General features: G+C 41.7%; 6 protein-coding genes across 6 annotated transcripts; all 6 read left to right on the top strand.

The window, feature by feature from the left end:
- Positions 1-642: 642 nt before the first annotated feature.
- On the top strand, positions 643-3623 carry SJAG_01082 (BUB protein kinase Bub1). The gene has a single exon (XM_002172313.2). It carries the CDS (start codon positions 721-723, stop codon positions 3400-3402), a length of 2682 nt encoding a protein of 893 aa, XP_002172349.1. The 5' UTR covers positions 643-720; the 3' UTR covers positions 3403-3623.
- Positions 3624-3972: 349 nt separating this feature from the next.
- SJAG_01083 (karyopherin Kap113) lies at positions 3973-7720 on the top strand. The gene is made up of 6 exons (XM_002172314.2): positions 3973-5703; positions 5753-6211; positions 6257-6400; positions 6451-6608; positions 6657-6744; positions 6808-7720. The coding sequence occupies exons 1-6, from the start codon at positions 4645-4647 to the stop codon at positions 6967-6969; spliced, it is 2070 nt and encodes a 689-aa protein (XP_002172350.2). The 5' UTR covers positions 3973-4644; the 3' UTR covers positions 6970-7720.
- Positions 7721-8056: 336 nt separating this feature from the next.
- Positions 8057-9784, top strand: SJAG_01084 (CAMK/CAMK1 protein kinase Srk1; the record flags this gene model as incomplete). The annotated part of the gene is made up of 2 exons (XM_002172315.1): positions 8057-8071; positions 8162-9784. The coding sequence occupies 2 exons, from the start codon at positions 8057-8059 to the stop codon at positions 9782-9784; spliced, it is 1638 nt and encodes a 545-aa protein (XP_002172351.1).
- Positions 9785-10542: 758 nt separating this feature from the next.
- On the top strand, positions 10543-11882 carry SJAG_01085 (fungal protein; the record flags this gene model as incomplete). Its single annotated transcript, XM_002172316.1, has 2 exons — positions 10543-11041; positions 11095-11882. 2 exons carry the CDS (start codon positions 10543-10545, stop codon positions 11880-11882), a joined length of 1287 nt encoding a protein of 428 aa, XP_002172352.1.
- A 185-nt stretch (positions 11883-12067) lies between these two features.
- Positions 12068-12616, top strand: SJAG_01086 (cell wall protein Pwp1; the record flags this gene model as incomplete). Its single annotated transcript, XM_002172317.1, has 1 exon — positions 12068-12616. One exon carries the CDS (start codon positions 12068-12070, stop codon positions 12614-12616), a length of 549 nt encoding a protein of 182 aa, XP_002172353.1.
- Positions 12617-12769: 153 nt separating this feature from the next.
- On the top strand, positions 12770-13359 carry SJAG_01087 (60S ribosomal protein L23). Its single transcript, XM_002172318.2, has one exon. It carries the CDS (start codon positions 12859-12861, stop codon positions 13276-13278), a length of 420 nt encoding a protein of 139 aa, XP_002172354.1. The 5' UTR covers positions 12770-12858; the 3' UTR covers positions 13279-13359.
- Positions 13360-13416: the final 57 nt, after the last annotated feature.

The raw sequence follows: 13416 nt of genomic DNA, 5'->3' as shown, positions 1-13416 counted from the left end.
TATTCACGGAGTCTGGGCTCTTATTTTTCGGAGTTTCGGAAACAAAATCAACAATCATTGGATTAAGCTTACCGTATTTTCGGGGCTTAACTATTTTTTATTGGCTACAAATGTCGGTATGTAAGCTTTAACTATTGGTTAAGAAGGAGTCACGGTAATAATAAAAGTATCTATTGGTGGACTTTGTTTTTATTCTACAAAATTATTGGAGCGCTTCTTATTTTATCGGCTTGTTATTCGTTCGCGTGTTTTTATTCGGCAACCTTATTGCGCAAAAGTAAAGCAAGACCGAATTGTTTACCGAAGATCACCGAAATTACTCTCATTTCGGCTAATTCAGTAGAATAGCCAAGTTTGCAATCGCTTTGAGCTTCACGATTTTTTAAATTAAACTTTAATCAATTTCAAAAAAAAAAGAAAAAAGAAGAAAAAAGAAAAAACGCCGATGAATTGGGAATTTACTGAATTTTATTTTCTCCAGAATGTAGTTGTTAGATAACATACGAATCAGTAACTTTTTACTTTCGGTAAGAAATAACTTAATTTAATTTGCTAAAAAGCGGCATTTGTTCGGAATTCTCGGCTAATAGATCACCGTAAACTCCATCAAAGGTCTCCGGATTCCGGGAATGTGTGGAGGCTACTACACCAAGCGTACATGAAAGGAGTACCACATGTCCGACAAAATTGTATTTCGTGCTGTTACGTCGAGTGAATGAAATGGCCGATGCTATCTCCGAAGCCGAAGCTGGCGCTGGCGCAAGCAGAAAGCTACAAGAGATTCAAAACTTGGCCATCTATCAAGAGGAATTGGAGGTCATTGAGGAGCTGGATGATCCTCTTGACGTTTGGTCTCGGTTCATTAAGTGGTTACAAAATACAACAACCATTCAAACCGATACAATACAGAGTTATGTAGATAAAGGTATACAAGCATTTGAAAAGTGTCGACACTATGCCAATGATGCTCGCTACCTACAAATTTGGCTTGCAAAAATAGAGTGGATGGTGTCAAACGAAAATAATCTCGAATCTGCGGTAAATACGTTTTATGAACTAGCTGGAAAGAATATTGGTTTGGAGCTCGCCCTTTTTTACGAGCAATATGCTACCCTACTTGCTCATTGTGGGCGGTGGAAAGAAGCAGAAGAAGTTTACCAGGTTGGAATCAGTCGGGAAGCTCGTCCATTTTCTCGGCTTTGGAGACGAGCTAATGAATTTTTTCGTCAAATGAAATCACTTCCACCCGGCGAAGAGACTACTGTTTCAGAATACCAACCTCCGTTTCCTCCCGCAAGAAAGGTATTTGGCAATAAAGGGTTTTCCGGTGCAGAGAAACCAGTTCGCCCTGAACGCGCCTTTGCAGTCTTTTCAGATAATGAGAAAACTTCAGCGGGGCCTCATGTCAATGGCAACAAATCATCGTCTCAAGGTTTACCAATTGAGCGGATCCTGCATGAAGGAATATCAGGTAAACGCACGGAGTATTCTTCGTTTGATTTTCGGCTATTATACCAAAACGAAGAAGTATCCATGGAAGAACTGCGAGGTCGTTCTTATGACCACTGTCACAACGAACCAGTTTCCAGTGGAAAGATCACTGTTACGGAATCAAGGCCATTAGACGCTATGGTGGACAAGCCCGCAGACGTATATGATGCGTTGACTCCTGTGGTACTATCGCCGAGACCAGAACAAACAAAAGTTGCTTCCCCGACAATTAATACAAAAGCCGCGCTGGCAGATATATTAGATCTGTTCAATCAGCCTCTAAAAGCAGATCTGGCCACTTCTTCTATAGGAGCCGACAAAAAGAACGAAGAGCCATTAGCACCTGAAACTCTTCGGTCGGAAAATGGGTTTTCTGAAGATTATAATGGCCCTTCCTCTGAAAAGGAAATAAAAATACCACCTGTATATGGTGACGAAAATGACTATAATACTAGGAAACGTTCGCTTAGTCCAGTGTACGAACAGGATCTTAATGATAATCATAAACGGGAAAAGCATGATCATCTTGAAGAGCCAGATGCACAACTATCATATCCTCAAACTGAAAAAGTTAATCTGGCAAATGGAAGTCCGCTAGTTGCCGAACAAGCGCAGCTCTCATTAAAGCAAGAACCAAAGCTCCAAGAAGTAGTTCCGCAGCTGCAAGTGGACGACCTTGCCACCAATTCCCCTGAGACATCAATTCACCTTGATGCAGCTGTGGTAAATCCACTTGATCAAGACTTGCGAGATACCTTATTTGAGGCTTTGCGACCAGCATTGACAAAGCTACCAATATATCATGAGCATGCATCGACTTTTGGACAACTTCAGGAAATAGAAATGTTCACTCGAAGTGGAAAACGAAGAGCATCAACGTCCAGTCGTAGTAGAAGGACAAGTGGTTCGGATTTTGGCGGTCGTGTCTTTACGGTGCAATACTCTCCAGAGGAACAATACAACGTTCTTGCAAAACTCGGACAAGGCGCTTTTGCCCCGGTTTACTTGGTGGAAGAGCAAGAATCTTCTTTATCTGGTACTGAACCGAGAAGAAAATACGCCTTAAAAATTGAAACACCTTCGTCATTTTTTGAGTTTTATCTGACGAATGAGGCTAACGCACGGTTGAAAGGGGACAGAGCATACAATTCTGTTATCCACGTTCATCAGATGCACATGTACGATGATGCGAGTCATTTATTAATGGCATACAGCTCTCAAGGGTCCATACTCGATTTGGTTAACAAAACACGAGAGAGGTCACAAGGTGCCGGTATGGATGAAATTCTAGCAATGTTTTTTACCGTTGAGTTCTTAAGAACGATAGAGACATTGCATTCAAAACATATAATTCATGGTGACCTCAAGGCAGATAATGCCCTCCTACGTCTCGAGCCAGTTGAAGAAACTGCATGGTCATCCCAATACTTCAGAGACGGTTCTAATGGTTGGGCTTCAAAAGGCATTGTTCTTATAGATTTTGGTCGAGGAATTGACATGTCACTTTTCAATCCCTCAATACAATTTTATGCAGATTGGGAAACTGATGCTCAGGACTGTGCAGAGATGAGAGAAGGGAAGCCGTGGACTTATCAGGTCGATTATCACGGTCTTGCTTCTATTATTTTCACAATGCTTTTCGGTAAATATATCGAAACCCGAGTGGATATTATCGATGGTGTTAAGCGACACGTTCTTGCTCAGCGTATGAAGAGATATTGGAAACAAGATATGTGGAATCGTTTGTTTGACGTTCTACTAAATTCGACATTTCATGCTGGAGATACAGGATTTCCTATCACACATGTGATTGCTAATATTCGCCTTGAGTTTGAAGACTACCTAGAAGAACATGCCTCATCGGGTGTTGGTTTAAAAGTACTTTTGAAACAAATCAGTCGGCTTGTATAAATACAGGTAACAATTGCATTAATGAAATACGAATAATGGGTTTTGGTATAGTAACGATATTCTGAGGATTTAGGTACTTTTATTCGAGGCTTGACAGTGCTAGTTAGAAGAGTAAATATAGTTTATTTAGTACGCCTTGATATTGCTTTTTTATAATTTTACGTATGAATAAAACATGTTTACAGCTTGGTTATTTATTCGTATAACCAGATTTACTATCCAAGATTCGATCCCGCAGTGGTACAGTTGACGAAAGGACCAAGTATTTGTCAACACTACAGGGAGTAAAAAACATATTTTTCTTGCCGTAGTTCATTGATTATGGACAGAGAAGCCATCATATATCAATTAAGACGTGCTCTCAGCCAGGATCCTCAAGTAGTCAAGGATGCTGAAATCTTCATAAATAATTGGAAACAAAATGCATTGTACTATACTAATCTATATTCCATTTTTGTTGACACAAACTTGGAGAATGAAGTAAGATGGATTGCAGTTATTGAGTTCCGTAATCATGTTGATATTTTATGGAGAAAATCTGGAAAAATGTATGTAACCAAGCTGTGCCGTTACTTTGGTTCTAACAAATGCAGGACTTTGGATGCGGAAAGTCGAAAATTTATAAGAGAAAATTTGCTTCCTGCTTCTGAGAGCTGTGCTTTGCCGTTGGCTTTGCAAAACGCTCTTATAGCTTCACGTATTGTGAGAATTGATTTTCCAAATGAGTGGCCTAACTTTTTTGAAACACTTATTAACAGAGCAAACACACTATTAAGTTCAAATCAGTGGGAACTCGCGTTAAGACACTTCATCACTTTACATCATGCTGTGAAAGTACTTGGGTCTAATCGACTACCACGGTCCCGATTAATATTTCAACAGATTGCACCACAATTATTAGACTTTCTGGTGTCCGTTGTCTTTCCTTTGGCAGAAAACTGGCTGACGAATATAAATAACGCTGATTCTGATGCTCGCGTTGCGTTGAACTGGATTGCGAGTATAACGAGATATGGTCTCAAAACATCTCGCAGACTTATTCCTGGATTTCGCGATTTGAATTCGAGCATTCCTGCACAGTCATTCTTTAAGAATGGCTTACAACTTTACTCAAATGTTGTGTCGTATCTTGAAAGCCAAGGGCAGAAACAGGCTTCTTTAGACGATAACTTTCATCAGATTGTCTGGAAGCATGCATTGGTTATTAACAAGATTTTCATTGATCTTGCCGAATATCCTCCTATGCTATCTTCTCTCAATTATACAAAAGATTACTTAATGGCTTTCACAGAGGTAATTAATCATACTGGCTTATTATTCAAAACTGCAGACGAGTCGCTCTTCGATTTTGTCGAATTATTCAGCAAACTTTCAGTGCTCTGCATACGTTCACTTTCACACGTACTAACGGAACTAACGGACGGTACGACATTAACCTCGGAATCCACACAATCAATGTACGTGGAGTTATTTAACCAGGAATATGTCAGTCAGTTATTTATTGTTTTGGTAACCGCTTTTGTTGTACTCCGCAAAAATGATTTTGAAGAATGGAAAGACGATCCGGAGCATTGGGTCACGGAACAGCTTTCTGAAGATGTCGGATATAATATTAGACCATCGGCAGAGCATTTGGTTCAGTGCTTATTTACTTTGTTTAAAAACCTTTTGATCCCTCAACTGCAAGTAAGCCTTAGTGCGGTTTCTCAGTTACCAAGTTCATTTGAAAACGTGATTGAGCAGGATGCTATTCTTTCCATCATTGGTGCTTCAGCAGAATCTATTCAAGACATTTTCCAATTCGAACCTTGGTTTCTTTCCATCTATAACGGCTTAAGTGACGTCCAAGATGTCAACATATCCCTCGTGTTCAGAAGAAGAGTTTCGATTTTGATCTCTCAATTTGCCCCATTTGTGTCGAATGAAGACACCATTCGGCTGATCTATTCTCTTTTGCCAAAGTTTTTAACAGATAGTCCATGTAACGACTGCGTTGTTAAACTAACGGCACTTCGTGCTTACAAAGACATTCTAGATGATTATAACTTCAAAGATTCGTGCTTTGCAGCAGTCAGGGATGAGGTTACTCAGAGTATGATTAATCTAGCGCCTTCGTTTGACGTAGCAGAATCCAGACAACTTGTGTTGGACTCCTTAACCGCGTTACTGAATCGGTTAGGAAAGTCTGTTACGCCTTACGCTGAAACCATTGTTAATTTGTTATTGCAGCTTTGGACGGATTGGGAGGAAGAAGGCATTCTGCGAGCGGGTACAGTGTCTGTCATGAGTGTTTTTGTGAATGTATGCGTGCATCAATTTGATTCTTTCAGTTTAAAGCTAACTTTTTTAGGCTATAAAAACCGGTGCTGAACCATTTCACTTTGTGTTGTCGAGAATCGTGGAATGCTCAACGAATTTGGATAGTGATGATCATGTTATGTTGGAAACTGACGGTTTGGAGTTATGGGCTGCATGTCTTCAGAACACAACAACTCTCTCGGAGCATTTTTCACACTTGTTCCCTAACATTATTCGGTATCTGTCTCTTGGAACATCTACATTACCGTTTGTTTTAACTGTCTTCAACAGTTACATGCTTTTAGAACCAACGCTTCTTTCGGGCGATGTTGCAACATACACTCTGACACAATTTCGACTCTTAATGGATGACGTGAAAAACGAGACTTTTGAATTCTTGAGCTACTCGCTTTCTATGTTGTTAATGAACTGCCCGATGGAGAATATTTCAGAGCCTCTTGTGGCATCTGGATTGCTAAGCATGGAAATAACCAAAGTTCTGGAGAACAAGGTAACTAATATTTTGTGTTTTGCACATACTAACGTTCATGAAAAGGAACATCCTGTAAAGCTTTCGAGCTGTTGTTTGTTCTTGTCTCGTCTTGCTTTCCGTTCACCCGATTTAATAATTTTAGTTTGTGATCAAGCTTCCGCAGACGGATCTGCAATGACTAAGCTTGTAGAGAATTGGATTCAACTCGTATGTTTTGTTGTGTTGTTCAGTGTAAACTGCCGGCTAATTATTTCTAGTATGACCATATTTCATCACCAGGCAATCGGAAGCTGTGCATATTGGGTCTCACCAGTCTCCTTCCTTCCAATCATACTGGCGTGTTGCAGAACATGAATCCACTCATGCACCTTTGGTTCAGTGGTCTTAGTGAAGTTGAAGAAGACGCAAATGGAGAGTACGTAAAGCTGATTGCGACGAAGCCTATACACTAACACGACGACAGCGCCCAAATTTACTATAAGAACGAAGACATGTCCGAATTTGGATTCTACCTCGATCCCCAGACCGCGGAAGCGAAGAGAAAGGAATTGGTGCGTGGGATACGAAAGAACATTTTGTGATTGTTTACGTCTAATTACTAACGTGGATAAAAGATGATATCTCAAGACGCTGTTCACACAGTCTCCTTAAAGTCCTTTATTTCCCAGGCCTTTACGGGTTGCGCACAACATTACGGAGGCCTGGAAGCATTTCGTGCCTCGTGTCTGCAAAATGTGGACTCTGCTTTGTTGGACCAATTTTCGACAATGCTTTGATTAAATCAGTGCGAAAGTCACCGCCAACGAGCGCGCAATTCGTATCAAAAGATGGCCTTGCTACGGTGTTTTTTTGTTTCTAACCCGGCCGGCAATATTTAAGCATCTTGGAGATCGGGCTTTCATCGGCCACAACGAACCCCCGCATTCAAACCCGCGTTACCGTCCACGTGGATTCTTAAACGCTTATCACGCTGCCCCCCTTTCTGCTATCAGTCGTGACGTGGAGAGAGTGGTGAAAATGCGGGATAGGGTAGATGACTTCACATGGAATGCGGCACGGGTGAAACTTTCATCCACTCCCGAAGCAGGAATGGCGCGTTTCGTTTCTTAATGGGACGCGTGCATCTTAGCTGAGTCCGTGGTTGCGCATTGTGGGAATTAGCGCCCAAATGATTATTTTCAGGTTGCAATAATGTTCGGATGCGCTTCTGAAGGAACGAATTGTTATTGCCACAGTTGTGCAAGCATATACCGCGTGTATTGAATCCAATTGCGGGGAAACACGCATAACGTCATAATTGATCGGCACCATTATAGAAGTTTGTTTTGATTCAACGTCATAATAGATTAGATGGTTTACAAGGTAACCAAGGGAAAAAATAGTAAATATTAAAATAAAATAATAAAAAACCGATTAAAAACGAAAAAAAATGAGAAAAAAAAATAGGAATAAAGCCCCTTGAAATTTCAATAAGATGCTTAAATTTTTCAAAACCGTTTATTTCTTTTAAGATTTTTTTTTCTCTTATTTTCTTTATTCCACTGTTTCATTCGCGGTACCCGCGCAGAAACGTTGCTGTATGACCACGTGTCTGCGTCATCGTGTATATTTGTTCTCAGTGTTTGCGCTAATTCGTCATCATGATGCAGATAAGCGAAACCACGATCGCAGTTTCTCACCGCCGCTGATGGTTCCACTACGTCGTGCACATTATGTCGCTCACATAACTCTCGCAAATTCGCACCTCCCTCGCTACTCCTACGCTCTCCCTATACCATTTCGGGTTTCTGCACAGCAAAAGTTGCCCGGAAAAACTTAGTAAACGCTACCTGGAATCACAATTATAAGAAACAGAATTGTTACATGTTAATTTTGGATGTACGTAATTTGTGTCGCCAAATTTGATCAATTTGCATACACGAGGTTGTCCCTCACTACAAATAGGCTCTAACCGAAGTTTGCGTTTAGAAAAACGGAGAGCGAATTACTGACCTCAACATTACGAAAGAAATGAAAGACCCAAAGACGGTGAAGTTTTACGATGAGACGGGAGAACATGCGGTCTCAGAATCTGTAACATCCGCAGACGTGGACGAGGTTACCGACCATGCTGCATCGGAGGTTCCGAAAGAGCATAATCGTGTAGCATACGACAAGGCAATCGAGGACATGGTAGAAAAGATTGTACTCGAGGAAAGCAGTGGGCGGCATTTTCCAGAGCTTCCTGGTCTCGAGAACTTCCACTTGCTCGAACAAATGGGCGATGGTGCGTTTAGTATCGTGTACAAAGCTGTGAACATAAAAACCGGCGAAAAGGTCGCCATAAAAGTTATCCACAAGATGCTGAAGTCGGAAGATGGAACATGGAAGCCTAGCGGAGTCGACCCTGCTAGCATTTTGAAGGAGGTTCAAATAATGCGTCGTTTGAAGCATCCCAACATTATTCAGCTGCTCGATTTTATTCAGACAGAGCAGCACTTTTTCCTAATTTTGGAGCTTGCTGACGGCGGAGAACTGTTCCATCAAATTGTACGTCTAACCTACTTCTCTGAGGACCTTTCGCGACATGTTATCAAGCAAGTTGCCGAGGCTATTCGGTATTTGCATGAAGAATGCGGTGTGGTACACCGGGACATCAAACCCGAAAACCTGTTGTTTGATCGAATTGATTTTGTGAAGTCTCGAGTTCGCAGATTCCGGAAAGGTGACGACGAGAGCAAGGAGGATGAAGGCGAATTTATTCCCGGGGTTGGTGCTGGCACTATTGGACGCATCCGTCTTGCTGATTTTGGTCTGAGCAAAGTTGTCTGGGATTCGCACACAAAAACACCGTGTGGTACTATGGGCTATACTGCTCCTGAAATTGTTCAGGACCAAACGTACTCAAAAAGCGTGGATATGTGGGCTCTGGGTTGTGTGTTGTACACTATCCTGTGTGGCTTTCCTCCCTTTTATGATGAAAGTATTCCAGCTCTCACAAAAAAGGTGTCTCAAGGACAGTATACTTTCTTGTCTCCATGGTGGGACGACATTTCAAAAGGCGCTCAGGACCTCATCAGCCACTTGCTGACTGTTGACCCAAAATCGCGTTATGATATTCATCAATTTTTGGCGCATCCTTGGATCGTTGGTACTGAAGAACCGACATTCCCCGCAAGTGATGCACCTCCAACTGGTAAGCCAGAGTCAGCGTTTGAGTTTGACTTGATGACACCTACGGATGTTCAAGCAGCCACGGTGCGGACGCCTGGAGTGACTTCACTCCGCGAAGTATTCAACATTTCCTATGCCGCTCACCGGATGGAAATTGAGAAAAATCGGAGAAAAGTTATAAAACAAAACTACGCGAACTTCTTCAATGATCTGGACGATTTAGACGAGGGTGACGAAGAATTTAATTCGTCCAACTCTACTGTAATTGAGGAAAGTGTGTTGTCAGATGGCGATGGAGGTCATCGTATATCGACAAAAGCTACAGTCTCGCCTATCGCATGCCAGCGCAAACGTCGTGAGACGAGTCACCGGGCATTCGATCTCAACATTAACAACTCAACCCTTTTTACTCGCCGTCACCGAAATGCTGTTCATTGATTGAGTGCTCTTTGTTTCTACGTTCGTTCTCATTCCGCTTCCCAAGTTAAGTTCCCAAAACCTCTAGTGAGCGGTGTATCTGCCGCTTCTCTCTGCCATTTCCATCCCACTTTTTTCCCGCCATTGTTTTTCGTTATAAGTTTTGCTTTTTCTTATCCTGTTTTGTTCTCATTCTTGGTTTATCGGCCTAACTTTTCAACAGCCTGTTTGGCAGTCTTTATGGGCAAAAGTATTGTTATGATGACGTTGATGATGATGATGATGATGATGATGGCTATACCTAACAACCCTTGTTTGTTTCATGTCAAGATTCCTATAATGCAAGGTTCGCGTTTATGATTATCAATGACCCTATTTGACTAAGTATCGAAATACTATATACATACCTTTTTATCTAGAACACCAGTAGCAGCATCACAAGTGAGTTTTTTTTGGATTTAATGTATATGTAGGATATAGAACAGCGCAACTCAGTCTTTGTATAACAAGATTTGAGAGGCGAAAATTTATAAAAATACCGTTCTTTTGTTTTTTTTTCCCTAAGCGAGCTTTAGGTTTCTCTGTTGTCTTTTGTAACTATTGTTGTATGTAATAGGTTTTCTTGTTTCGTACCGACAGAGCACTCACTACTTACCACAAACGGTGGCTATCGACGTCTTCAGGTCCATTCCAATTCGTCGTCTAACTACCTCTTCCTTTTTGATCCTTACGAATTGTGAGCCCAAAAATCCATTACTTACGCTCAATTACTTGCCATCATGGAAGAACCGAACCAAAACGATGAAATGCTTAATATGCTGGATTCTCTTGACCAGTTAGGTATCGACCAACCAAAGGCAGATGAGGGCAATGAATCAAGAGAAAATGTTGCCGAGAATGAAGAGGACATTCTAAATTTTCTAGACGAACTGGAAAATGAAAAAGACCCAGCTCACTCGGAACATATTGAAACAGAATCGGATGAGAAGACTGCTGCTACAACTTTCAATAAACCTGTCGAAGTAACGGGTGACGAGAAAGCTGTTGCCAAGAAAAAACCAGAGCCAACGACTAATGCTTCTGATAAACATAAGGAAGAAGAACAACCCACAGAACCTACTCGAACGACAAAAAAGTCTAGCAATTGGTTCGGTGATTTATGGTCAACGGCCACAGAGGCGGTTAAATCTGCTGAACGGAGTGTCCGCTCTATCAAATTGGATGAACATGCACATTGGGAGAATAAATGGAAGGATCTTGCTGACATAAACAAGATTGGTTAGTAAATTACAGAAAGTGCGTGAAATAGAACTAACCCGATTTCAATATAGGCAATGAATTACGATCAAAAGCTTTACCCTCGCTTAGTCACACACTTCAAAGTGTATTAAGTGCAGTTGCGCCTTCTATTCAAGAACATGAAGTTCTACAGGTAACTGTATTTCACGATATTGCCGGATTCACATCGTTGGATCGAATTATATATGATGGTTTTAACGCTGTCTTGGATCAAGTCGAAGGTGGTGATTTGTCTGTTCTTCTGGCCAAAGAAGGAAAAGTGCGGCCGCTTACGGGTCGGCTATATGAAGATTTTGCCTTGTGCCATGGCTTAATGGAAGCAAAAAAGCTTGTTAAGGAAAATCTTGCTGAGGCTATTCGTGAGGTTCAAAAGCAGATTCAAAAAGGAAACGAGGACAGCTCAGCATCTGTCAAGGAAGTCGTCCACACATCTCGTATCCTTTTCTCTCTTCAGGCTTGTGTTCTAATGAACAAGGAAATTGACGAAAAGGAACAACTCTGCTTTGTCTTGTACATGTTTGATGTTACACACAACCTGGAATTCTGTACCGCCTCACAAACTATTCCTTTGGAGTGGCTTGAATGGGCCAACGACCCTCGCTATGTTGAAGTGTTCGGTGAAAATGTTATTCTCCCAAAGGAATGGGTAACCGAATGGGTTGAAAAAACAGTTTCCACGTCGACTGGCATCCTCGCACAAATGTATACTGCCAAGCGAATGGGTCTAGGTGAAGCTTCGCTATTCGATTCTTTAAAAGTCAAGCAAGTAAAAGAACAAGCACAAGAACATTTTGTTGATACTCAAATATATACATCATAAGAACGATTTATGGATTTTCACACGGCTCCGCTCAATGACGAATCATACAACTGTACTACTCTGCTCTTTTGTTTACATTATAAGTTTGTTTACACTCTTAGGTACATAAGAGGAGCAAACTCAACATGCACCTCGACATTCCCAAACACAAAGATTGAACTTTACAAAAATTGATTTTGCTCGTTATGAATTTTCTTTCTTTGTTTTTTGTTTTGCCGTTAACTCAAGCACTTCGCATACTTGAACCTTCGAATAACGCTGTTTGGGATGTCCGCGAGCGCCATACAATTAAATGGGACTATGTGAACACGGATCCAAAGGAAATATCTATCTATTTGGTTAACAACGATCAATACCCAAATATTCGTGTCTTGTTAGGCAGCATCGAAACTTGCAAGAACCAAACTTCTGTACAACTGTACCGTAAAGATGATAAACCCCAGACTGGCTATCAGATTAATCTCGAACGGGACCAAGGCCCATCAAAGGGTATCTTAGCTCAGTCAGAACGTATCACAATTAAGGGAAGAAGTAAACATTCTTACGAAGGACCCGTTTCTGGTAATGTTGAAAAAGGCAAGGCCAGCGTTGATGACACCCAATCTACCGAACACAATGATAATGTTGAATCTGTTCAGTCAAACGAATCTTCTTCTTCCGCTGTGAATTCTCAACGCCCCAATTTTAAGTTTTTACTCTCTCTCTTGGCGTTGTATTTCATTGTATTTGTCTAATGAAAACGGAGCGCATAGACTATTTAGCTTACACATCTGATTCAGCAAACCTAGCTTATAGTTTTTAGGCATCTTAATTAATAATGTATGTCTTTTGTTTACTACGCGTAGCGCGTTTGCATTTCCTTTTTGACCACCAAGAAAAAACAGTCACAAAATTTCTGCGTGGGACTTTGACCCTTGCAAGCACCACCACACTCCAGCCAAACTCCAAACTCCAAACACCCAGCGAACCGATCAAAATGTCTGGTGGACGTGCTGCTGCTTCTGGAACCAAGTTCAGAATGACCCTGGGTCTTCCTGTCCAAGCCATCATGAACTGTGCCGATAACTCTGGCGCCAAGAACCTTTACATTGTTTCCGTTTTTGGCACTGGTGCTCGTCTCAACCGTCTTCCAGCTGCTGCTTGTGGTGATATGGTTCTTGCTACTGTCAAGAAGGGTAAGCCCGACTTGCGTAAGAAGATCATGCCTGCCATTATCGTTCGTCAACGTAAGGCCTGGCGCCGTAAGGACGGTGTGTACCTCTACTTTGAGGACAACGCCGGTGTCATCGTCAACCCCAAGGGTGAGATGAAGGGTTCCGCCATCACTGGTCCTGTCGCCAAGGAGTGTGCCGATCTTTGGCCTCGTATTGCCTCCAACGCCGGTACTGTCGTTTAAGCAGCAGGTTTTGGATGGTCCGTACGAAAGCGTTGTATACAAAATCGAACGGCGTTCTTGGAGAATTGTCTTTGCGTATGAGTGTGTGTGTATGGGTTGGCATTGGTTAGGATAGGTGCAAAGTGTCCGGTGTAAGGT

The sequence above is a fragment of the Schizosaccharomyces japonicus genome, assembly GCF_000149845.2.
Source record: "Schizosaccharomyces japonicus yFS275 unplaced genomic scaffold supercont5.1, whole genome shotgun sequence".
NCBI classification, from domain to species: domain Eukaryota; kingdom Fungi; phylum Ascomycota; class Schizosaccharomycetes; order Schizosaccharomycetales; family Schizosaccharomycetaceae; genus Schizosaccharomyces; species Schizosaccharomyces japonicus.
Note: the sequence above shows the minus strand (reverse complement) of the source record. Positions and strands in the feature narration are given on the sequence as shown.

What these genes read in the sequence shown, in the direction of transcription:
- SJAG_01082 (XM_002172313.2), top strand. Translation starts at nt 721, where the DNA reads ATGGCCGATGCTATCTCCGAAGCCGAAGCTGGCGCTGGCGCAAGCAGA.
- SJAG_01087 (XM_002172318.2), top strand. Translation starts at nt 12,859, where the DNA reads ATGTCTGGTGGACGTGCTGCTGCTTCTGGAACCAAGTTCAGAATGACC.
- SJAG_01083 (XM_002172314.2), top strand. Translation starts at nt 4,645, where the DNA reads ATGCTATCTTCTCTCAATTATACAAAAGATTACTTAATGGCTTTCACA. An exon ending in TAGAGAATTGGATTCAACTC is followed by an intron (nt 6,401 to 6,450) that starts GTATGTTTTGTT and finishes AATTATTTCTAG; the next exon opens with TATGACCATATTTCATCACC. An exon ending in GAAGAAGACGCAAATGGAGA is followed by an intron (nt 6,609 to 6,656) that starts GTACGTAAAGCT and finishes ACACGACGACAG; the next exon opens with CGCCCAAATTTACTATAAGA.